We start from the raw sequence: 24,346 nt of genomic DNA on the forward strand, positions 1-24,346 counted from the left end.
CTGATGTCTCCTAATTCAGATGTCAGTGTCTTCCCACTACCTTCTGTGGCCTAAAGGGAGCATCAGAGGAAAGAGACCACCTTCTGGTCAACCAGGAGGGCAATGCTTTGATCTAAGTTACACATTATTTTAAAGGAATGTAAAAAAATTATTTTTCATACATAATCAATTTTCTAGAAAAGTCATCTTACATTCATTGGAATGTCCCTTTTGTTAATACAGAATATTATCATTTAGAACTTTGAATCTTCCTCACATATATCCCCACTCCTTCCATGTGTTTTTTTGGAACAGGCAGTGCGTAAATTATGGAAAAGTGAAGTGACTTCAGGGAGACCCAGCAGAGCAGGAGATGAGAACTGAATAAGACCAGGGGCTGGGACTGGGGCAGGATTCTGGCTGAAGTGGTTGGTGGTGCCAAAGAGAAGATAGGATGGCTTTACCTGAGGAGCAAACCAGGGGTCATGGGATCCAGTGATGCCTGAGAGGTCTGGCGACTTCTCCAAGGCCAGAAGACTGGTAAATGGCAGAGGGAGGAAGAGAAAGCTCTTTGGCAGTTTCCAGAAGGGGGTGCGGGAACCAGGTTGGAGTTGGGGCCAGGGAGAAGGAAGAAAACACCTGACCCATCCACAGGTCCTGCCCAACATTCCAAGGCAGTAGGGAGAGGATTTGCTGATCTATGTCTTGCTGTGAGCTAATGAGACAGAAATGATTGCACATCCAGCATCTGTCACAAAAGACCTTTAATGGTCTCCTATTTATGGTTCTCTTGTTCATTTGTCCTGTTAGAGTTGAATAAACTGTAATAACTTATCTGACATAATAAGGAATGCCACAGGTACAACAGATAAACCTGGCAGGTGGCCCAGGAAAGAGGGTGTCACAAAATAATCACTTAACAGAAGGGCTACGGACCTGGAGACCTGTCCCAGACACCTGTCACTCCCTGCGTCCAGGATCCATAGTCACTGTGCCAAGCTGAATGCTGGCTCCCATTGGGTAGCAAGAGACCGGTCTCCCATAGCATCTGTGTGGCTAGACCTTAACTCTGAGCAGAGATGCCCCAGGAAGATGGCACCTCCCGTACTCATTCTCCCAAGTACTTGCTGATCTACCGTGCAGGCCATGTCTACACCCCAAGTTTGTGTGACTCCCACTTCATTCATCATTCATGTATGATACCACCTATCATACTTCCCATGACCTCCCCTTGCAGTAACCTGTGAGGTGAGCAGGGCCTGGCACAAGCCCCATCTTACACATGGGGAAATTGAGTTCAGTGGAGGTTCCCAGGGGCATACTCAGACTGCACTTAGGACTCTTTCTCCCATGCCACATAGTCTGCTGTGCCCTGAGCCTCGTATTTCCACCTAGAATGCCCTCAGTGGGAAGAGGCCAAGCAGGATCCCCTGTCAAAGGCTAGTCCAGGTCTCCCCAATGTGCCACCCCTTGGTCAGCTCTTGTGGGGAACTCGTGCAGAGGGGCAAGTTGGCAGAGAATGCGGGAGACTGTGAGTGGGAGACCGTAGCATCTCTTCAGGCACCTTTCTGTTGCCCCCAAACTTGCTTGTCCACTGATGTGGGAATAGAATCCTATTAGAATTGCTCAAAGGAAACTTTCCACTTAAAAGTCTCTAGAGGGACTATGTCCTTATGGAGGGACCTCTGGCATAAAGTCCTCCCTCAACATTTCTTTTGGAAAAACCCAGACGTCCATCCATCTGGCTACACGTAAAGAAGAACCTGAGTCTAGTTTCTCCTTCTCCCATGTGTCCCTTAGGCCTGGGCCAGGGGAGTGGGGTGCAGACACAAGCTGTGGGGTAGGGGCTGGGCCTATTTCCTTATTCCACAGTCCCCTACACTGCATGGGCTGATATCAAGGCAAGACCCATCCTCACTGAGCACCAGGCCCTTGCCCAAATCAAAACCCAGGCCAGAGCTTCAGGGTGGGTATGTCACAAAACCATCGTGTTTGTGTGTGTGTGTGTGTGTGTGTGTGTGTGTGTGTGTGTGTAAGCAAGTGCTTGGGCCTGGGTTGCAACCCAAGTTCCAATACAAAGACACTTTGTATTGGAATGCTAGAGCCATTCCAACATGAAAAGCAAGAAGAGAACCTGTGCTTGCTGGTTGAAGATCAAACCTCAGAATGGTGGTTTGATGAAGCTTTTCTTCCAAAGTTTGAAGGTGTAACCTCAATAGGCAAGACAGATGAAAGCAGAGTTGTCCTGGTGGAAGTGGGGATGGGGGAGAGCTGGAGACCTCGCCTTTGCCTCCACCCCCATCTTCCCACTTTAGCAGCCCCTGGTGAAGCTCTGTGAAACCCAGGAGTTCCACAGCACCTGGTTTGAAAACCACTATATCAGAGTGTCTGTAGGTCATGGGTCCTGGGGACCTGTGCTTTGACTCCCCTTTCAGAGTGAAGAGTTGGAGGAGATTGCTGGGGGACAGAGGTGCCCCTCCTTCGATGGGCCTCTCTTTGAAGCCACAGTGCAGGAACTCTGCAGGGGAGTGGAAGAGGTGGGGATCCTGCCCCACAGGTAGGCCATCTCAGTCCTGGAGGGAGGACAGAAGCAGTAGACCTGCCTGGACAAAGATGGCAAGATGCCATCAAACTGCTCGATGCAGGCTTATGCATGTAGGTCAAGATAGAGTGTGTTTTGGTCCTTGTCGACTTTAAAAAGAAAAACAGAAGAGATATAGGCCTATGCCTGTAAGACCCTATAATAGTTCAAGATTGGGGCCAATGCCTTCCTCTGGGATGGGTGAAGAATGTCCCGTCCCCAGTCACTGGTAGGAGAAGCTGTCTTTGTGGGACACTGGAACCACTGGGGAACGGGTCAGCAGGGTAAGGGGCCTGGGTTTTCCCTGGGCCCAAATGCCTCCCAAGTGTCATCAAGGTGTATTGGTAGCTGTGATGGAGGAGGCCTTCCACTATAAAGGGCAATTTCTATTCCACCTCACCCTTGGGGTTCTTTGATGGAATAGTGGTTTGGCCCTCCCTGGGCCTGGAGGCTAGTGGCTCTCCCTAATCTGGGATCAGAGCCAAGGCTTCCTGGCCTCTGTGGGATCAAAAAACTGGGAGATGGGAGTGGCACCAGGACTGGGAGGGTCCAGGATGCCCACCAGCCCAATCCCTGGCAATCTCCATGGCTTGTCTCTCTGTCATGATTGCTGGGACCACTCTCTATGGGTAAGGCATTCCTGAATAGTGTCTGCATTTTTCTCTCAGCTGTGTCACCAAACCCAAACTGACTGCATCTCCTTCTGGTTGACATCTGCCTAAGAGAGAAGGGGGCAAGAGATGAAGACTGGTGGGAGGAGGACTCAGCCCGCAGTGATCTTCCTGTGTGACCCTGGGCTACTGCCCTGCAGTGGTAGGACCACAGTCTGTGCAGCCATCTGCAGCTTACAGAGCTGACTTTCATCTCATCTGGTCTTCAAGCGCCTTGAGTCAGGTGGAGAAGGGATTACTGTCCCATTTTATAGTTAGGGAAATTGAGCCCAAGAGGTTGAGTGACTTGCTCAAGGCTACTCAGCTGGTTGGTGACAACTAGACCGGAGGCAGTGTGGACTTCCAGGCCAGCGTGCTTTTCACGGCACCACGTGGGAACCAGCTTTTCAGCAATGAGCCGAGCTAAAACCAGCCCCCAGTGTGCCCACTCTCACCCTCTGTGCTTTGAGGCTGAGACAGCCCATGGAGTCCAACTGAATAATTCAGTTCTTCTCTTCATGGGGCCTAACCCTTCTCATGGGTGAAATGCTGAGAAAGTCCAGCCGGCCTCTGCCTGTAGGTTTTCACCCTGGACCATGCTCTTCCTTCCTGCCCAGACTGCTCTCTATATGCCACCTACATGGCCCACTGGAAGGTACCAGTGTGGTCAGCACAGAGCCAAAACTATGGGCTGGTGCCTGGGGCCCAGTGGGGCTCCTTCACCCCCAATCTCACTCCAAGGTCTCACCTGACTCTAGACAGGCTGACTCCAGTCCTTCTATCCAGGGACCCTGCATAGAAGGACTTGGTCATAGTTGTGGGCTGCAGGCAGAGTGGGGTCTGGAACCAATCAGAAGCTCTGAAAGATGCTCTGGGTCCTTCTCCCAGGAAGAGGCCCAAGGAAACACTCCAGCTTGTGTTGCACTGGCTAGGGTAAGTGGGGCTAAACTCCAGCCCGTGCACCATTCACAAAGCTGTGCATTCCAACATGGGCCGGTCCACCTGGAAGGTGCACTGCTTCTAACTCACATCAAGGCACTATATGGACTAGCAGCAGCCAAGGAGCCCTGAATGCAGTGGCCCCCATGACTTCCCCCTATAACTTTCACCTGACCATGAGCTTCCTGAGGTCAAGGGCTGCCCTTCTGCAGCCCTGGGCCCCAAAGGTAAAAGTCTAGGTGGGGCTCTAATACTTCCTGCAGGTGGAGAAATTTCAGCCAAACACTGGGACAAACCCAGAAGGGTGAGTGTGATATTGAGGTGAAGAAGCTTAAGAAAACAGGCTGACAAATCTATCACGTGCATGGGTGAGGCATGAAGGGATGGAAGGGAGTGATCACCTCAAATCCTAAAGGGTCTCATCCCAGCCTCAAAGGTTCCAGAGGAAGCCACTGGAGAGCAGTGCTCGGCATGTGCTGTTCCAGCCCTTTGTCAACTCTTCAGCCATCCGATGAGGTGTAACTGCAAGCAAGCTCTGGTAGGGGCTGGATGCCTGGGGCACCCAGAGCTGGCCAGGATAATATATGGCTGCCCCAAGCTGCCTTGGGCCTGACATGGGGTAGGGCTCCCTAGAATCGAGTTTTCATGAGATTCAGGAGGGGAAGGGCTGGGGTGCAGTGCCAGGCTTGTGAACTGGGTATTCTCACCATGGATAATGGTGACACTGCCCACCCCGGGAGGGGCTGGACTGAAGAGGGCTGAGTCCCAACTTGCATAATAAAATTTTGTTGTCTTCTTTATCAGGCAAGTATGGGACAGAGATAAATGGGAGCAGAGATGGAGGAAAGACCCCCACCCCCACCCTGCTAAGCAATATATTCACTTGGGTATAAGGTAAACCTCAGGGAGTCTGCATCCACAGGGAGCTGTGAGGTACCCAAGGGCCCTGTCAAAGCAAATGCAAGCTTGGTCTTCTAGAATATTCAGGCCCTAGGGCCAAATAGCTCATGCTAGCTATGGCCACAGCTTGACATCAGAGGACCTTCCAGGGGCCCAAGAAGGGCCTGGGAAGGGGTGGGCTAGGAGCTCCCCATGGCCCTGCTACCTCTAGGGCCCAATAAATCACCCCTGGAAGCAGACAGACCATTGTCAATGGTCTGTATCTGGCTCTACCAGTCATACCAGAAACTTTGAGGTTTACATATTCTTGGAGGCCAGAGCTGGGAGGTCCCTTTGTGATCATCTGGTCAAACCCTTTGGTCTTCTAGGTGAAGAACTGAGGCCCAGAAGGAGAAAGGAACTTGTCCAAGGTCACACAGTAAGTGGGTGTCAAAGGCCAAACAAGAACAAATACCTTTTATCAATTTCTACCTCATCATCTGCCTGCCTTATTGCCTAAAAATGCCTCAGGTCCCAATCAAGCAACACCAGTTAATGGGTACTGGGTATCCATGGCACTGGGAGCTACTGGTGGTGGGTGGCGGGGGGATGGACGGTGTGTGGGGGAATCATCAACTCCCCAAGGAAATGAAGGGTTCCTGGATACCCAGCAGCCCCCTTCCTTTTAGGTGAGGGATATCAATGGACCATGCTGCCTCCTGGGGGAGGAGGCCCTGACTGTGGGCATGGTGGCCTCGAGCACTCTCTCCCAGCCTGCAGGGCCAGCCCAGCCCAGCTGTGGAAAACTGCAAGGGGAGGTAGTAGGATATGGGTGCCCCTAGCCCCATCTGGACCTCCAGCCTTACTTCCCATGGGATCACTGTTTGCTCTTACATCTGCAAAGGAGAGAAGAGCAGATCCTCACCTTCTTGCCCCTAACCCCAGCTTTCAGAGCCACCTTTCCGGAAACCTCCTCAGGAGTGTGGACTCACTATGCCACCAGGTAGTGCTTTGTGAAGACCCCTCCCTTGTCTCTCTATGCATGTGTACAGATAGGACACACACAGAAGCTACAAGGTAGCTAGGACGTTCCATCCTGATAGTACTGAATTAGACGGGCTAGTTCACACAGCTTGCCTTAGACTGGGTAACTGCTGGTAAGAATGGCAGTCCAGTAGCTTTTCTCTACTCCTGAGGTCCGTGAACCTTACCAATGTCACTGGCAGACACAGAGGGACACAGGATGGGGACAGAGGGGTGGAAGGGGAGAGGCGTTTGGTAGATCCAAATGCCAAAAAGGTATTGAGACCCTATCCACAGGTGTGCCCCTCCTAGCCAGAAGAGGGTAGCCCTTGGCACGGTCATCTTTTAGCTGCCAGAGATGCGCCAGCCACCTGGGACCGTGGCCATCTCCTCACATGTCTTGAGCTCTCTGCCCCACCCTCCCCATTCTGCTCCCCATCCCAAGTCAAATCCCAAGGCCAAAGCCAGGATGGCCTTTCTGGAGTCAGCAGGAAAAGGGGGGAGGCCTGGAGGGGTGACCCATGAGAGGGGTGAGAGGGTTGAAGGTGGCCCATGTGGCCCTGACAGCACGGTGATGGGCCAATCCTGAGGCCGGAGGTTCACCACCGTAACCCGGGAGACCATTGGGCCCCCTGGTAGAAACTAGAAGAACAAGGGGAGAGGGAATGAGGACAGGAAGAAGACGAGTAAGCATCCTAGTGCATGAGAGCGGCCGTGGAGCTGCCCAGAGGGAGGGCAGGCCCCAGTCTATCTGTCGTTGAGCTGTGGTGAGCCAGTACCATCCTCCTCTTCCTCCTTGTCGTCCTTCACGCCTTTCAGCCTCTGGCGGGCAAAGTCCTCAAACACAATGTCGTCATCGCTGGTGGGAAAGACAAGGAAAATGGGGTGTGTTTGCAAGGCAGGGAGAGTAGGCCTCTCCAGAAGGTCAGATAGGACTTAGAGGCTGGCCCCTGGGGTTGACCTTGGGCAGAAAGGCCTGCCAGGCTGGCACATCAGTGACCAACGGACCGGTTGCGTCTGGACTCCAGCTAGTTGTGGAAATACCAGAGGGATGCATGAGTTTGACTTTCATGCCTAAGGGCTGGCAAGTGACCCAGTTCTTAAGGATTTGGGGGTGGAGGAGATATCAAATGGGGGTGGAGGCCAGTGTGGCCAGGCTGGGAACAGAGGAAGAATTTATGCCTGCTGTAAGAGGCCAGGCCACCAATAGTTTCATAGCCTATTCTGAATCCTGTAGAAGAGGCCCAAGAAACCCTACCACCCACCCAAAGAACTACCCTCAGGGAGCACAGGAAGGCTTGGGCTCATCTTAGTGGGAGAGAAAACCATGAAATGTCCTTTCTCCAGGGAGCGGTCAGCTCATACTCTATCCTGAAGGATGTTGGATAGGAGGGGGCCTGGGGGTAGCAAATCTAAATAGTGAGGCAGAGGAAGGGTGGGTGAGGAAAGGGGGTGCCTGAATGGGGTTTCAGGACTCAGGACTGCTTCTAAGAACAGTGAGTTCTGTTCTATCACATAACATGTATGCTTAGGCCCACCCAAGCCCCAGCCCCACAGAATTCAGCCAGCCACATGAGGGGTCCTCACGGCATGACTTGAGATCCCCATATCCCAAATTTCTCCTGGGGGACAAGGAAAGGGTGGATTTGGAGCTGCAGAGAGAAAGCTGCTTGGTTCTGGAGGTGGTTCATGATGTCGGCCTAGGTCCTCCAGCCTCTGGCAACTGTCCGGTGAGGCGATGGCCTTTGACGGCAGGGAAATCCGGATCAGTCCTCAGGAGTCAGAAGCAGCAAGAGCCCCCAGAACCATCCCCACCCCCACAGCCTGATTCCACTGGCTGGGCGCGGGCAGCGCAGGAGAGCCCAGCCCAGGGCCCGAACCAAACCAGCCCTGTGAGAGCCGAGCAGGCGCTGTGGATGGACGAACGGACTGACGGACGGACGTGCAAGGACGAGGGAGGAAGACAGACCCCGCCAAGGCAGGAGGAAGAGGAACAGGCACGGAGGGTCCTTCAAATCACATGCAGGCAAGCAGGTTGCTGAAGAGGCGAGCAGAGGCAGCTCTCAGCAGACCGGGTTAGACCAGCTGTTCCTCAGGGGTTAATAAGTATATATGCAAATGACCCCGTCGCCCCGCCCACCGCCCCAGGCACCCCACCCCCAAGCCCCAGACCTCTGCAGGCAGGGTTTGGCTTACTTTGTGTCAAGTTCTATGAGATTGGTATCTACTGGAGCCTCGTTCTCTGGAACTAAACACAGGGTGGGCAGACGGCCACGTGTTAGTGGGGCATGGGGGCAGGTGGGCACTGGCCCCCACCCTAGGGTAACCAGGCTAAGATGGGGGGCCCTAAGTGGGGAAGAAGGGTTGGTCCCTGGTCTCGAAAACACCCTCAAACCATCCCGTCCAGGGAAGGTCCAAGGAACCCCCGCCCCCGCCCCGGGGTGGGGGTGGGGGCCCTAGCAGCTCCAGAAGAACAGAAAAACCTCTGGACCCTGCTCCTTTGGCATGTCTCCTGCATGACTTAGATTCTTTTCTTAAATACATGACTTTCATTTAGTGTTAAGACAACTGTTTTGTTTTGTTTTTTTCTTCACATTTCACCTCTCCGAACTTTGGGTATGTTTTAGAATCAATGGCATTCCATTGTTTAATTGTGAGAACACTTTTCCTTCTTTGTAGTACATACTATAGAGTTGTCTCTTTCAACTCAAACAGTCTTAGACATAAGGAAATGTGGCCAATCTGGTATCACTTGAAAGAATCATTAAGGTGTGTCCAGGGGCCATCTTATCTGTGCAGCTCCTTTCCCTATGCCTGGATGCAAGACAAGAGCTCCAAGTATGGCCAGTGAGCCCCCTCCACTCCCAACTTCCATCCCCAAGGAGGAAGGAGTCAGACCTCTCTATCTTTGGGGGGAGTCAGATGCAAACAGAAGAGTGTGGGCTTCACAAAAGATCCTGGGGAGCTGAGGAAAAAGGGTGACCCTGGGCTGATGGCTAACCCAGAGTGAGATGGGGTGATGGGGAGAGACAGCAGCTGGTGGAGAATGGGGTGGGCAATTCGGAAACTCCCACTTCAGTGACCCACAGATCCTGCCTACCTTCACGATGTGGAGGTTCCTCTTTGGGCTTGGGGTGCATTAGGGTGAAGGGCAGTTCCACAGCCACGTCACTGAAACAAAGACCCAGACCCGGTAAGCCTCTAGCTCAGTCTCAGGCTAGAAAACGCAATGCCCCATCAGTTTGAGGACTGGGGTTTTATGGTCAGAGGAGCGAGCTCTCAGTGGAGGCAGGAAATCTGGACTGAGGCTCCAGTTCTGCCACTGTCGGAACCTTACTCTCTCTAGGCGTGAATTAGAAGACCTTTCCTGCTGGCTCCAAAAAGAAATGGAAATCTCCCTTTTCCTGATTAGGATCCCTGGATTCTCATGAGTGGAGAGGAGGCCTAGGGGTGGGAAAAGGATTGCCTAGGGCAGTGTGTCCTTTGGTCCCTCAGTGGCTCCAGAGGTGCCCTGGGACTCTGCAAGCCTCAAATTGTCACAGCCAGTCCAGCCCTCCCTAACACTGCCCTTCCCAACCTCCTGTCTGGAACACGTCCCTCCCTCCTCCCCCCTCCTCAGTCCCACCTTCTAACATCTCCTTGAGGCTCTTCTAAAGTGCTCCAGGGGCCTTAGCCCCCTGCCACCTGGATGATGCACTGCTGAGGTTAGTTTAATTAAGTTCAAGTTATATGGGCCTGGGCCCCAGGGCTCTCTACACTGTGCATTAAGCCTTCCTTGAAGCCCTGTAGGGATGGAGGGTCGGGTGATGGGGAATAGGAGAGGTGCTGACGCCACCAGGTGCTTCTGACCGGGACTTCCCTCCCCTTGGCCCTGAGGAGCAAAATAATAACAGGAGCAGACACATGGTGCAGACTCTGTGCTAAGGATTATTACAGAGTAGCTCATTTAATCTCCACAACAATCCCATTATACCAAATGTACAGATAAGGAAACTGAGGCACAGGAGGAGAAATATATTACATAAGGTCACAGAACTTTTTTTTCAAGGCCACATAACTATTAATGGAAACTGAAAGATGGGATTCTTTTCTTTCCCTTTTTTTTGGAAGTGAGAGATAGGATTCTGACTCCATAAGTCACATCCTCAGCCACGGAGTGATAACAGCTCTGAATTGAGGAGGTGATTCCTACCCATCCTCTGCTCTCTACTCCTCCAGAAGCAGCTATGCAAGCTCCTCCTCTCAGCTTGGGGTGTTGTCACCTAGGAGGCCCTGCCAACTGCAAGCACCTTCCGGCACAGCCTCATTTTACTGGCATTGCTGCCCAGGGCCCCGCTGGCAGGGAGGAAGGGAGAGGGGAACAGAGCAGGCAGGGGCAGAAGCTGTGCGACCAGAAAGGTCCATTCTCAGGCCCAGCACTGTTGGGGTGGGGGTGGGGGGTACTTTGACATCTTCAAGTCTCCTACTGAGCTCATCTGGAAAACAGGAGAAAACAACGCTTACCTTCTTAGAACCACTAGAACTTCTTGGAGATGAGGTAGATAAAAGGTTTGATTGAACTGTGAAATTTGCACCTGCCAGAATCAATCATTACTTCCCCTCAATAGGGACAAGGAAGATCCATAGGCTACTGAAATGATCTGGCTTTTTTTTCTTTTTGCTTCCTAAGGGGATTGCTTTTCCAGGTTCACTTGGAAAGGTGAGCTAACAGAATGGAAGAGTGAGCATGCCAGCCTTCATGAAAGCCATACGGAATATGGACGGAAGATCTGGACATTAACCTTCCAAAGGGCCATGAGTGATGAAGGGCAGGGGGTAGGCCTGAGTCCTCCCTGGAACCTCAGCATGTAGCACAAGGCTAGGCACAAATCTGGGTTCAGGAAATCTTTATTGGATTATACTGAACTGAACTAAATTGAATTAATTTCACCTCTCCAAATAGACTGATTTTTTGGGATGAACAATACTGCCATCTTGTGACAGGAGGAGGCAAAACACCACTGCGTGTGCGGCACAAGCCTTTTTTGGAATGTGCCTGGATCTAGCTGGCTACAAGGAGTCTTGTCTACAGGAGCACATCTCCACAGGACCTCTCCTTAGCAACACATGGCCAGCAGTTAATTTTCATTAGTGTACAAGTTTGGAAGCCATGAAGCCAGCATTTCTCCAAAACATTAGACTTTGGGGGGGGGGGGGACTATCCCCCTCCCCCCCACGCTCAATGAAGCTGACTTTGCTGTTGGCAAAGGTTCCTGTCACTTGCGTGGGATGAAAAAACAGGGCAAGGTTTTTTAAAGGAAACACTGGGGACACCTGGGTGGCTCAGTGGTTGAGTGTCTGACTTTGGTCAGGTTGTCCTCCCAGGGTCCTGAGATCGAGTCCCCCATCAGGCTCCTCGCGGGGAGACTGCTTCTCCCTCTGCCTCTCTCTGTGTCTCTCATGAATAAATATGTAAAATATTAAAAAAAAAATAATAAAGGAGAAACTGCATCTCCCTCATGATTTTGGAGAGGATACTAGTCCCAGCACATGCCTGAGCCTGGCAATCAAAAGTGACTGCTGGGACGCCTGGGTGGCTCAGTGGTTGAGAGTCTGCCTTAGGCTCAGGGCATGATCCCAGGGTCCAGGGATTGAGTCCTGTGTTGTGCTCCCTGCAGAGAACCTGCTTCTCCCTCTGCCTGTGTCTCTGCCTCTCTCTGTGTATGTCTCACAAATAAATTAAAAAAATAATAATAAATAAAATAAATAAATAAATAAATAAATAAATAAATAAATAAATAAATAAATAAATAAATAAAATCTTAAAAAAAAAAAAGTGACTGCTAAGATTCTTTCCAACCCAGTGCCCTACAGTTCTGGACAGTCAGTGAGCCCAGTGGTCTCTGGACCCTCCGGGAAGGTGGATGAATCAGGTTGAAGGCAGGGACTTTACCTGGATGCAAGGTCTCCCAACAGGCTGGGTGGGTCAGAGGAGGCGGGAGAGGTGGTCAGGAGAGAGTTCAGAAAGGAAGAAAACAGAAAGCAGGTTCATTCACCACCTTGCTGCCTGCACAGGTAGGGGACACCCTGAGACGCACTCCCACCCACCACTGCATGGCTGTGACCTCTCATTCAGAGATATACAGAAATGGCATTAGTCTTGCCTGAGGGACTGAAATGCAGGCCCTGTTCAGCCAAAACCCCTCACAGGAGGCCGTGCTGAGACCCGAGGATCCTCCTCTGCAAAGGAAACATGAAAACCAACCCCTGTGCTTCCTGCCCCCAGTGGAGGTGGGCGGGGGGGGCAGGGGTCCTCTCTGATGACCCGAGAAATCAATTTGGAATTCACCGAGGATTCCTCAAGGAAGAGCCTGAGGCAGACTGGGGGCCCTGCAGACTCACAGGACATGAGATTTGGGGTTTGCAATTCTGAGACATCCTTATAGTATGTGGTATTAGCTACTGCCACCTACACAAGGCATTATTCTAATGTCTAATATTATTAGCTTGCAAACCTTTTCATAGCAATTTATGAATCAGACAAAAAGCCCTGTGACAAATTAGAGATCCTCATTCTAGGTTTATAAGAACATACAGGCCCGACCTGTGGGGAAAAGTTGTTCTATTAGAGCCTCCACCTTCGGGGGTGGAGCAGAGACTGTGCTCCAGGGCAAAGAATAAGTCCGGTTCACTGCAGTGACTCCAGCACCCAGCCTACGACCTGATGTTAAGGGAGGAGATTTCAGGAAATGTTTGGAAAACAGTTTGGGCCTCTACTTCCCCATCTGTAAAATGGGAGAGTCAGAACACTCCCAATCCACCTCTGGGATTCTGAGCCCCTTTAGCCATTTCCTCAGCAGATCAGCATGGGCATGAGCAGGGGTGGGTACTGTGCCCCAAGATGCAATGAGGGGAAAGAACCATTTGGAGACCCCACAGCATAGACTCTGAGGAAGCGTCCCCCACCCCCTCAACAACCCCATGGGCCCAGAAAGGGATAGGAAAGAGGAGGAGGGGGAGGAGTAAAAGAGAAACATGGAAAGAGGGCAGAGGAGGAGGAAAGGAGCATGAAGGAAGAAGACGGAACCGGAAGTCTTCAAGCTTGGTTTACCCTCTTGGTGGATGCAGCTAAAAGGTCCAGCAAACAGGTAGACTGGGGCAGTGGGCTGCGGGTGGTCTGGGACACCCCTTCTGCACTTAGGAGTCTTGAGCTGGGCTAGAACACTCACCCGCCCCGAGATACCACCAGCTTCACTTTCACTTTGTAGGAAACAATGATGCCCAGGATCTCCCGGTTGGCTCCTTCCCTCAACCTGCAAGGTAACAGAGGGAAGGTTCATGGACGATCGCTGGGTGGAAGAGACATGGCAGGGGTTGGGTGCAGTGGGGGCGGTAGCCAACCGTCCCTCTCCTTGGCCACTCTGCCACCAGGTGCAAACAGAACCCAGTATATGAGAAAGGTAGGCTTTGCCCTGAGTGGGTGGGAACTGGAGCCCTGGGTCCCATGTCCAGCTGTCAAACTCCCTCTCTGTGCACACCTGATAGCTCCCTTCCTCCCTGGGCCTGAGTCCCAGCAGCATGGTGAGGGCTGGGCTCTTTCTACCCCTGGTTGGATGGACTCTGCTTCTTTTGCTGCCCAGCAATCTGTGTGGCACAAAGGGCCAGACAGCGGGTTCAGGGAGAGAGAGGGAGGTTGGCAAGGCAGAGGAGGAGGTATTGGGGAAGACATGCAGGAGGTGGCCCCTCCACCAAGTCTTGAAGACAGGATTTGAGCCAGGGTGGAAGAAGAGGGCAAAGGCTTGGAGGCAAGTGGTCAGCATGTCCATGTGGACAACTGTGCGTCTGGAGCAGAGGATCGATGTTGGAAGTCAGGGGTAGGGTGTTGCAGAGGCAGGCCAAAGCCCCACTGGAGGGCCAGGCCTCAATGGCCAGGGTAAGGCGAGTTCCCCACATGCCAAGCCTTCACCAGAGCAGGGTAGCCTCAGAGTCAGTGATGACCGTGAGGCAGGAGTGATCATACGGCCCAGGGATCCCTGCCTTTGAGGGGCACACTGACATCTGGTCTAGCCCTGCTCACTGTCCACATCTCCCCAGACGCCCCACTCCGACTCCTGATTCATCCTCTTGTGCTGGAGTCACTCCTTTCCTTCCAGCCTTGCTCTGTCTCAGGGACGCACCCCGTCTGATTGAAGACACGAGGTCAGGGCTGCTGCCTTCTGCAAGAAGCCTCTCCAGGTTGCCCTCCCCTGGGCAAGCCAGCAGAGCCCAGCACTTACAAAGGAAGCAGGGTCTAGGGGCCCGTCTTGCTCTCTGTGTCACCCCTGGATAGGGGTGGGAGTAAGAGGACAATTCAAGCTCCTAAGATGGATCAGGGACAACGCCTGGGGAGAGGGTAACCATACCATGTACTGGCACTAGTGGGAAAAAGGAAAGGTGGGTGTGGGCCCCCTGGAGTCAGGGGGTGGGGCAAGCAGGTCCTCACAAGGTGCTGGAGGCCAGGTTCGTGTCTTCATGCTTGAGCTTCCCGTCCAGGGCGAGGCCCCGCTTCTCTCGGTTGTTGGCCAGGAAGGGGGTCAGGGTGTAGACCTTGCAGAATGTTGAACTGGGCGCCACTGTGTCACTGGGAAGAAGGGAGGCAGGTGTGGACACAGCCCCCAGGGCCAACCCCCAGCCCAGTCAGAACATATCAAAGACCATATAGTAACATTTAAAACATGTTTTTAACTTTCCAAAATACATTGCCATTAAAAAAAAATACATTGCCATTATATGTAAAGAAACACACACATACGTGAAAAATTATATGAAATGCACTTGCCTCCCCAGAGGAGGCAGGGCCAGGAAAAAAAACCAAAAAACACACAGATGTGTCTTCCAATGAGAGTAACTACTTCCTTTAGGTAAGAAAAGATGTTTCATCTGAGATCTCTTGCCTTAGCCGCTAACAAACTTGAGACAAAATTCCATGCTCAACCAGAGTAGCTGTCCTCAAGCCTAGATTTTTAAAATATAATTATTCTCTACCCTCCCACATACAACCCCTTTTACCTAGTAAGTTGGATTATTCTCTTATCAGACAAGAAATACTGTGTACCTAGTACCTTGCCCTCTTTGTCTTGGCTGCTAGGAAGCTCAGAGCAAAGTATGTCCTTCAACCTAGGTTTCTGGTACAGTGTAATTACAACCCCAGTTCCCTTTGATTCATTAGGTCTCATTTGGTCATTCTAGTTTTAATGGGTCTGTCCCTTGACTGTGGCATGTATTTTCTTGTAGCTAAACCAAGCAGGTGTTTTCTTAAAAGGCTATTTGGGATGATCTACTCTGAGCGACAAGGAAGTCTGAGATCCAGCCTTCTGTCAGGTGGAAAAGAACCATCTGCATCTGTAACTACAGCCAGGGCTTCTCATTTCCCCACCCACACATCCAAGGATGGGCTTGTGCTCACTTACTCAGCCTCTTCCATGGCCACAGGGCACTTGTACTGGGCTGTGTTAAAAAGGCAGATGTCCGCATACTGGCGCACTGAGAGGGAGAGGGAGACAAGGTGGTGTGAGCCAGGACTGCAGCTCCCGGGCATCCCAGGCTCCCTTGAGTTGGGGATGTTCAGCCCCAAGAATGGCCAGAGTGCACTGGGAGATTGTTCAAGAGACCACCCTCATCTTCCACACAAAGGGTAGCCCGAACACACCTGTTCCCTTCCATCACCAAAGGTCTCCCTCAGGGACAGCTTTGCCCAGAACCCAGGGAACTTAGAGGGTAGGTGACTTAAACAGTAAACTCATTACTTGGCCAATGAGTAGCCTGTGTTACTAGCCTCAAAAGCCTTTCCCTTTGGCCTAGAGTAGGCCCTGGGCTTTCCTGCGGGCCAATAGTTATCTACAAGGCTGTTAACAAGGGGAGAACCTTCAGCCACCCCCAACCCTTGGGAGAGTTCCCTCTTGCTGGCCCCATGGGGTGGCCTTCCACCCGGGGTACCCGAGATCTTGATCTTCTTCACTGTCTTGTTGGTGTTGTTGGTGACGTGGACATTAACGCTGATGGGTTCTCCATGGTAATAGATCTGGGAGGCAGAAGAAGAGAGAAGGGTTGGACCAGAGGATACTAAAGCTCCAGAAAGATGGAGGGAGAAGAGGCCCCATCATATATCCTAGGGTTCCCCAGACTTTGGCCACTCTGACGTTGGCCTCAAGTTCATCAGCCACTTCCCACTGATGCTAAGTCACTGGGCATGTTAGACCAGTTTTTTGTCAGGATTTTGAAAGATAATTGAATGAGGAGGTGATATTCCTGGGCTCTAGTCTGGACTTGGTGACCAGAAATAATGAGAACACTAATTATAATAATGATAAAGAGGATGAACTCGGTGTGACCTTGGACAGGTTGGCTAAGCCTCGGCTTCCCCCCATCTGGAGGACTTGGACTAGGTGATGTATCAAGTCCCTGCTGGCTTGGGATGCCAGGAATTCTAGACACAGGAGGGCCTAGAAGAAGCAGGAGAGAGAGGTGGGGAAAGACGGGCCTGCTCACCAAGGGAACTGGCTCTGAATCCTTACTGAAGGACCTCAACTCAAATCTGTGGCCAACACTTGCCCTCAGCTATCCACAGAGAGAGAGAGAGAGAGAGAGAGAGGCAGTGCCCACACATTAAGAGGGGGACGGGGTGCAGGAAGACGGCCGAGACTCAGGTCCCTTCAGGAGGCACGCTGACTTCTAAAGTCGATTGTATCCCTCAGGCTCATGCCCCACTCTGCCATTCCTTTAGGCCCCCAGAGGCTTCCCCACAGCCCCCTAAGGGATGTCTCAGATTCCCTGAACCCTATGGTCTTAGGACTGGGGGCAGAAGCTCTTACCTACCCCAGGAGCCCTGGTGACCATGAGAGAACTGGGATGGGATGTCCCAGCCCCAGGAGAACAGCCCCCACCCCCTGCCAAGTCCAAGCCTCCTACCTCCTTATCCAGGGAAGCTTCTAGATGCAAGGGCTTGTCCGACATGAGGAACTGCCTGGTGGTCTCAGCTGTGGGCTGGGGGCCAGGCCTCTCCGGGGCATACTGAACCTTCCTGATCACCAGGCGCACAGAATTCCTAATGGAGATGGGCAGAGCAAAAGATAGCCAGAGTCACCTGCCTCCATCCTCCTTCCTCGTAACCCTCCCTTTCCTCCTCAGGAGACTGCCATGGCTCCCCCGGCGTTACAATCCAGACCAAACTGCAGAGGTGGACACAGAGGCCTTGTCACCACCTGGCCCCACTCCATCCTCCCCCATTGTGTACACAGCCACCCCCACTTCCTCACTATCATCCTCAGTGGTTCATCTCGTCCTGTCTCTGCAGCTTTGCTTACACCGGACCCCCGCCTGCAATACTCTCCTCCTGCTTCTACCCTCATTTATTTCCTTCTTCAGGACCCAGCTAAATACCTCCTCTTCCAGGAAACCTTCCTGGATCAGCTCACTTGATCTTGTCCCGGTCTTAACTCCCACACCAGTGGAGCTGAACCACCCCATGGCAGTCCCTCATGTGGATCTGTGCCTTGGCAGCCAGCAGGATGGCGAGAAAGGAACTATGTTTCACTTCCCACATCCCTTACGTTACTTAATAGTGTAAGCTCCTTAAGGAGCAAAATTTTTATCTCAATTGTTCACTCCTGTGTTTTCAACATCTATGACAGTGCCTGCCATATAACAAATGCCTTCCAAATATCTATTAAATCAAAATCTGCAGAGGGACCCCATGAAAAGGTGGGGGCTCAGAGAGGTGACGGGGTTCAGTGAGGGGGTGTGGATTCAATCAGGGGGATGTAGGCCAGTGACAAGGATGGGGACCCAGTGAATAGATGGAGGCCCAGAGATGAGATGGGACTCAGTGAAAGGGACAGGGGCTTAGGGAAGAAACGAGGATACAAGGATTGGGAGGGGATGGGATCTGGTGAGGCAGTGCCTGCGATGTGCTGGGTGTGCCAGCATCCCCATTTCTCACCTGCACCCCCTAGAACTGGACAGCCAGGCTGAAGGTCTGAGCTTGCCCCTTACTAACTATATGCCCTTGAGAAAATTCACCCCTGGATCTCAGTTTCCTCATCTGTAAAATGGCAACAGTAGCAACACCTACCTCCCAGGGTTGCTGAGAGGATTAAATTAGTTCCTACATGTTCACCACCCTGAATAGTGTCTGGTCCTTAATAGGCCCTTCATAAACGATAGCTGCTATATCATTATCAGCAGTATCTCTGATGTGGACTTAAAATGTCACACTGGCATAGGGTGAAGGCAGTGGCCCTCAGTGTTGTTCCTCTTCCTTGCTCCGGTCAGGCCCCCTTCAAAAACCCACGACCCCCTATCTTTCCCCTGGTCTCAGGTCTGAAGAAGAAAAGGAAGACAGAGAAGCCAGGGAGAAGGGTCCCATCTCCCCACACCTTGGAGTTGCCTGGGCTGGAGATGGAGATGCTCAATACGCTCTTCAGCCGCCAGGTGGCAAACTCAGCCCACACCCTAAGAAGCCGCAGTGCCCTCCCTCAGCCACCCTCGGCCAGGCTCGCCTGGGGAGGCAGGGTGCATCAGAGTGGGGGGCTGAGGCCAGCCTCGCCTCCTCGCCAGAAGACAGGGCAGGGCCTGCCTTGAGGAGGAACAGGCACGAGAGCAGGGCTGGGCAGTCTATCTCAGAAGTCAGGTCCAGCTGTTTCCAGCTGCCAGTCTGGACTGTCTGCCCAGGGCTGTGCCTCTCTGGAGAACACTACCTCTTCTGACACGTGGGCTGACCCATCCCACACCCCACCGCCGCCCCCACTACCACCTGCTGCTGATGGCTTCCCAGGAGAAGTAGGAAGTAGGGGTCCAGGGTGGCTGGAAAAAACTCTTGCTCACTCTTTAAAATGATCCAAATTTTGTGTTTCTTTCCAAAATAAAATAAAAACATGCCGTCTCATGGGGCAAGACTTGAAGCAGGGTGATGGAGGAGGCAGGTTCAGCATTGTAAAGGGAGAAATCCTGAGGCCTGAGGCCTGAGCCCTAAGCCCCAGACAGTCGAGCCACTTCCTCCAGGAACCCCTCCAGGACTTGCCAGCCTTCCAGAGGGCCCTTCTTGGAGTTTCTGGGGCTGGAATATGCGGCCCCTCCTCACACACTTCCAGGTATTGTTACTTATCTCTTCTCTGACTTTGCTGGTCTTGTCTCTCTCCCTCTGCCAGTAGGCAGCCCACACCCAGCGGAAGCTGTGCCCTTCTCACCGCTTGTGGATCTTTTCCTCCAGGTTCTCGGCACAGAAGGCTTTGACCTCGTAGTCCACACCACAGGCCTGAGGAGAAGGGGCTGCTGACCACAGGGTCCCGACAGCACAGCCATCCCACCCTCTTATTTTACAAACCAGGACCCTGGAGGGGAATAGCAAACTTCACAGGCCAACCGCCCCTCAGCCTGATTCAGGACCCTGTGATCGGCCTCAGCCCCAGTGCTGTGCTGCACCCCAACCCCACCTGGCCTTCCCACAGAGCTCCCCTAGCTCCCCCAACACTGGGTGTCCCAAACTGCCCTAACTGGGCTCCACCCTGCAGACACCTGCCTGGTCTGGGCAGCTGTCCTCATTAAGGCAGCCACTCGGCAATAACAATGGGGGTGCTCAGCAGTCCTAGGAGGGGAGCACAGACTATGTGCAGACCCAACAGTGCTCTGGTGGCTCACTCCACCCTCTAAACTGCAGGAGGAGGCATAGCCTCTCATCTCCATTTTGCAGGTGAAGACAAGGGGGCTCAGAGATCTGGGGCCTGTGACACTAGTAGTGTCACTTCTCTTGGAGCCTCCATTTCTCCACTTGTGAGACCACAGTGAATGGACCCCCATGCAAGGTTGTGAGGCCAAGAGGTAGTCTAGAGAACATTTTGGTTCTGCTGCAGCCAACAGTAAGCCCAGGAGAGACTGCATGTAATGGAATGCGGGGGTGAGGATGACACCCTATCTGCCTGCTGCCCTGTATGAAAAGAGCCGGCTTCTCTGAGGCAGTGTTGAAGTGGCTTCCACACAGGGAGGCTTCCACACAGAGTTCCGATGCCTCTCAGAAAGCCAGGGCCCCGGGGATACAAATGTCCTTTACCCGGAGAGAGGCTTCCAGAGACGTGACCCACCTTCCCCGTGTCTTCAGGCCCTGGCTGCAATGTCACAGAGCACGGGAGGTTTGGAGGGATCTGTTAAGAGGACAGACAGGTCTCCTGTCACATTGACCGTTGAGCTCCTCATGTTGCCCACCCACCACCCCCACACACATTTATCAGACCAGGGGGCCCTAGCAACAGGCCATGTCTCCCCCATCAGACCATGCCAAGGATGCCCACACTGGGCCAGAAGCCCTCCAGTAAAGCCAAGGATTTCAGTGCTTTTCTTTATCTAAAGGATTTTGCCTAGGGGCACCTGGGTGGCTCAGTGGTTGACTGTCTGCCTTCGGCTAAGGTTGGGATTCTGGGGTCTGGGGATCGAGTCCCGCATTGGGCTCCCTGCATGGAGCCTGCTTCTCCCTCTGCTGTGTCTCTGCCTCTGTGTGTCTGTCATGAATAAATAAAATCTTTAAAAAAATTTAAAATAAAGTGTTCTGCCTAGATTGTAGTAGGCAGAACAAGCCCCCCCACCCCCTCAAAGGTGCCCACCTTCTAATCCCCAGAACCTTCAACTGCTACCTTACTTGGCAAAGGGGATTTTACAGGTGTGATTAAGTTAAAACTCTTGAGATGGGGAGAGTAGCCCGAGTTATCCAGGTGTGCCCGATGTAATCACAATGGACCTTAGCAGGGAAAGCAGGAAACAGAAGAGTCGGTGTCAAAGTGGTGGGCTGCAAGAAAGACTGACCAGCCATTGCTGGCTTTGAAGACAGAGGGGTAGGCTTCAAGCCAGGGAACACAAGCAGTTTCTAGAAGCTGGAAAAGGCAAGGCCTAGAGCCTCCAGAAAGAATACAGCCCTGCTGACACTTTGATTTTAGCCCAGTGCAACCTGTTTTTTTTTTTTGTTTGTTTGTTTGTTTGTTTGTTTGTTTTGACTTGTAACCTCCAAAACTGTAAGGTCAGAAACTTGTGTTTTAATGGTCACATTTAATTCCCACCAGGTTGGCAGCAGCTTGTTTGTTACAGCAGCCACAGGAAACCAATACATCTGCCATGGACAGGATGACTGTAATGTCTCTCCTCTGGTTTCCCAGAAAGCCAGGGGATTTCACTGAATCACAGAATCAGAGTCTGAGAAACAGGAAGTTTTAAAATCCAGAATCTGGGAGTCTTTCCATTTGGAAAAGTGGCAGAGCAGGGAAATCACTACATGCCATCCCTCATTAATGAGCTGCGCTGGAGCTCAGCTGGAGCTGGGCCGAAGCCGGGCATGCGGGCAGCTGGTCTGAGGGAGGAGACAGTCCTGTAGTAATTCGGAGGTGAGAAAGGCCTCCTTCTTTCTCTGCAGCCTCTGCCCACCCGGCTCTCTCCCGCCACGAGCTGGACTCGGGAGGGTCCAAGGAGTAGCTCAGAGGTAAGGTGACACCCCTGGCAGTGGCCAGAGAAGAGACACTTACCAGGCAGTATAAGTGACAGTGCCCCAGGTCCCAATGTACACTGAGAAATTGAGTGACATGGAGCTGCTGCCCCAGCTGTCCCCATGTGCTTGCCCACAGGGCTTCCTACTGGTGGTGCAGTTGGCAGTCCCTAACCTCAAAGGTGAAAGGATAGGCATGCTCGCCCAGCTTCTTGATGAGGCGCTCCTGCAGCCGTGTCAGGGGCTTCTTGTCCTCAGGGGCTGGCGGGAAGGACTGCACGTTGGCCACAAACAGATCCTTGCGAAACGTCAGGCCCAGGACATCCAGGTCCTCCCGGCCATAGCGGAAGGCGCAGGTCAGTGTCACGTAGACTGTGGGAGCAGGGGGCATGGAGGATGAGCCCAAGAGGGCAGCAAACAAGCCCCCAAGAGCACCAGCTGAGCCCTGGGATTGGCCCAACTGGAGCTCAAAGGTCTGTCCCAAAGCTCCTGTGTGGGAAGGCTGTGCAGCCCTCGGGATGGGGGTACTGGGTACCCAGGAGAACCACTCAGACCTGGCCCCTAGGGGGAGGTGAGGGCTGACTGCTGGATCAGTTCTGTCCTTTCCCATGCCCCACTCTGGCCAGTGTGGGGAGCACAGGAGATGGTCTGACAGGGTTGGTGAGGGCTGGAGAAGGCTGGTAGGACCGGGGTGGAGGGCAGGTGGGGCTGGGGAAGTGATGTGGCTGGAGAGAGCAGAGGGAGAGGGAAACAAGTGCTGGGTGGTGTCTAGAAGGTGTGGGGTCCTCTCCTAGCCCAACCCCCACCCCACATCTTCCTGCTGACCTTGGACAAGCCCTTCACCTCCCTGGGATTCAATTTTCTCTCCTATAATGAGACTCTAATTCCTGCCCTAATGGGCATCCCCGGCCTTGCGAAAGTCATGATATATTGATGTGAGTGCTCAGGGAATTGAAAAGGTTCTCCTATAATAGGCATAGGTGGGCTGCCCAGGCGAAGGGAAGAGCCAGTGGGGCTGGGCAGGGAAAGGCCTTAAAATTAGTTGGTGTCATGTCTGGGACTCATGGAGGCCCTGGGCTAGAGGTCAGTAGGGAATAGGAGGCCCCCTCACAGCCCAGAGGTGGGGACCACTTCCTCACCTCTCCTCTCCTTGAGATACTCAGGATCCACCAGGACCACGCCATCTGGAAGAAGGACAAGAGAGTAAGCAGACCCTCCCAACTTGACCTCTCAAATTCTTGAGCCCCAAACACCAAGCCAGGCCTGACCTCACCATCTGTCTGTGGACAAGCCTCATGAGAGAAATAGGGGAGGCCAGCACCCGTAGGAAGGCACTGCCATGCCCCAGCCCCTACCCTCAGGTGGCCCTACAGACCCAGCTGGCAACTGGTCTGTTTCTTCCCTGTTAATAAAAACACCAATATGGGTCCCAAACCCCTATGAGCCGGTGTACTTTAGAATTTCGAGATTCTGAAAGGCCATGTGGTACATCTTCCATATATTCTGTAACACCCTCTGAAGGATCTGGGGCAGTGCCCCATGATCAAACCCATTAACACCTCAGCAGGGAAACATGAATCTTTTCACAAAGAGGCTAAAGTATAAAGAGCTTCCTATAGTTCAGGTCAGGTTTTGTCACTAAATGAATCCTACATCAAACTTACCAGTAAGTTTAGACTTCTAGAGTTTCTTGGATTTGGGATTTGCCATCAGGAGTTGGTTTCGTACAGAACCGACCTCCCAGGCCTCCCGTGAAGACCAACTGAGTTAATATGTTTAAAGCTGAGATGGTGCCCGGTTCATGGGACTCTACAGAGAATGTCCCCGGGCCTGGCCGTGGCAGTGCGGAGTCCAGCTAGACACAAAGGACATTTTCTCCCTGTGGGATCCCAGGAAACTGGAAATACAGGCTCCTTGCCTTGACATCCCCTGTCACCTCTGGCCATACTTCACCCAGCCATACCCACTGAACAAGCAAAATTCTCTCCTCAACTCTCACCCACTGCCACCCTCCCCCTACATCCATGCTGCCCCCATAGCAATCTCTCAGGGAATCTCAGAGGCTGCCCCTGGAAGGGAGTGTTAGAGGGCTCCTGGTCCCATCCAGTCCTGGGCAGGCCCAAGGGATACTCGGCCAGGGGTGTCTGCCCCACCGCAGAACGTGCCCATCTTCCCTCTTTCTTCTGTGGGTGTTTCCTCTGTGCCTGAGCACCCAAGGTCTCTGTACAAAGTAGGGGGAAAAGGGCAATTCCCCAACCGGAGATGTCAGGGAAGGCTTCCTGGGGGACAGAAGCAGTGGGCAGGTCTTAAAGGAGAAGTACGGGTCACCGGTTAGATGACCAAGGGACAGCGCAAGCGGACAGGGGGAAGCGTGTAGATCCTGGGGGTGGTAGAGGAAGCAGGGCCAGGCCTGACTCACAGTGTCCTGTCTGCAAGACTGGGGGCGTGCGCTTGCCCCGGAGCCCAAAAGGGAACCATGGCAGATAGTTAAGCATTGGGAATTCACAATCAGCTCACTGTTGTGATGGGCAAGGTGTTTCTCTCTGTGTCATTTGATCAACTCTCGACAGTGACCTGAGAGCTCCCTGGGATCCCCAGGGCCTGGCTCAAAGTAGGTGCTCTGTGAACACTGACTAAACAGCTCTCAGGGTGCCGGTGTGTGGTGGAGGAGCTGATTCCCTCCTGCTCCCGCCCCCAGCCTCTGTGTCACCCCCACTGCTGTCCTTGATAGGCCAATGGATAGGGACAGAGCCTGACCCCAGATAGTCTGCAGGAAACTGTGCCTTGTAGCAGGTCGTAGGCAAACCAGGCAAACTG

The 24,346-nt window shown here is 52.8% G+C and overlaps 1 protein-coding gene across 8 annotated transcripts in view; it reads right to left on the reverse strand.

Annotated features, from left to right (window-relative positions):
• Window positions 1-728: 728 nt before the first annotated feature.
• ARRB1 (arrestin beta 1) overlaps window positions 729-24,346 on the reverse strand; it is a 76,775-nt gene continuing 53,157 nt past the window's right edge. For 4 of the 8 annotated variants that reach the window (XM_077867059.1, XM_077867058.1, XM_077867062.1 and 1 more), the window contains 13 exons: window positions 22,669-22,713; window positions 21,705-21,901; window positions 20,145-20,204; window positions 19,254-19,321; window positions 16,978-17,113; window positions 16,006-16,090; window positions 15,480-15,552; window positions 14,513-14,650; window positions 13,260-13,343; window positions 11,984-12,007; window positions 9,152-9,222; window positions 8,248-8,299; window positions 729-6,910 (listed from right to left, as the gene is read on the reverse strand). In XM_077867059.1, the coding sequence (XP_077723185.1) occupies window positions 6,799-6,910; window positions 8,248-8,299; window positions 9,152-9,222; window positions 11,984-12,007; window positions 13,260-13,343; window positions 14,513-14,650; window positions 15,480-15,552; window positions 16,006-16,090; window positions 16,978-17,113; window positions 19,254-19,321; window positions 20,145-20,204; window positions 21,705-21,901; window positions 22,669-22,713 (1,145 nt within the window). In that variant the 3' untranslated portion in view covers window positions 729-6,798. Of the gene's footprint in view, window positions 6,911-7,624; window positions 8,090-8,247; window positions 8,300-9,151; window positions 9,223-11,983; window positions 12,008-13,259; window positions 13,344-14,512; window positions 14,651-15,479; window positions 15,553-16,005; window positions 16,091-16,977; window positions 17,114-19,253; window positions 19,322-20,144; window positions 20,205-21,704; window positions 21,902-22,668; window positions 22,714-24,346 lie in introns of those variants that run through there. The other 4 variants (XM_077867063.1, XM_077867061.1, XM_077867065.1 and 1 more) reach the window with 4 other exon arrangements.

Source organism: Canis aureus, chromosome 23, assembly GCF_053574225.1.
Source record: "Canis aureus isolate CA01 chromosome 23, VMU_Caureus_v.1.0, whole genome shotgun sequence".
Classification (NCBI taxonomy): Eukaryota; Metazoa; Chordata; class Mammalia; order Carnivora; family Canidae; genus Canis; species Canis aureus.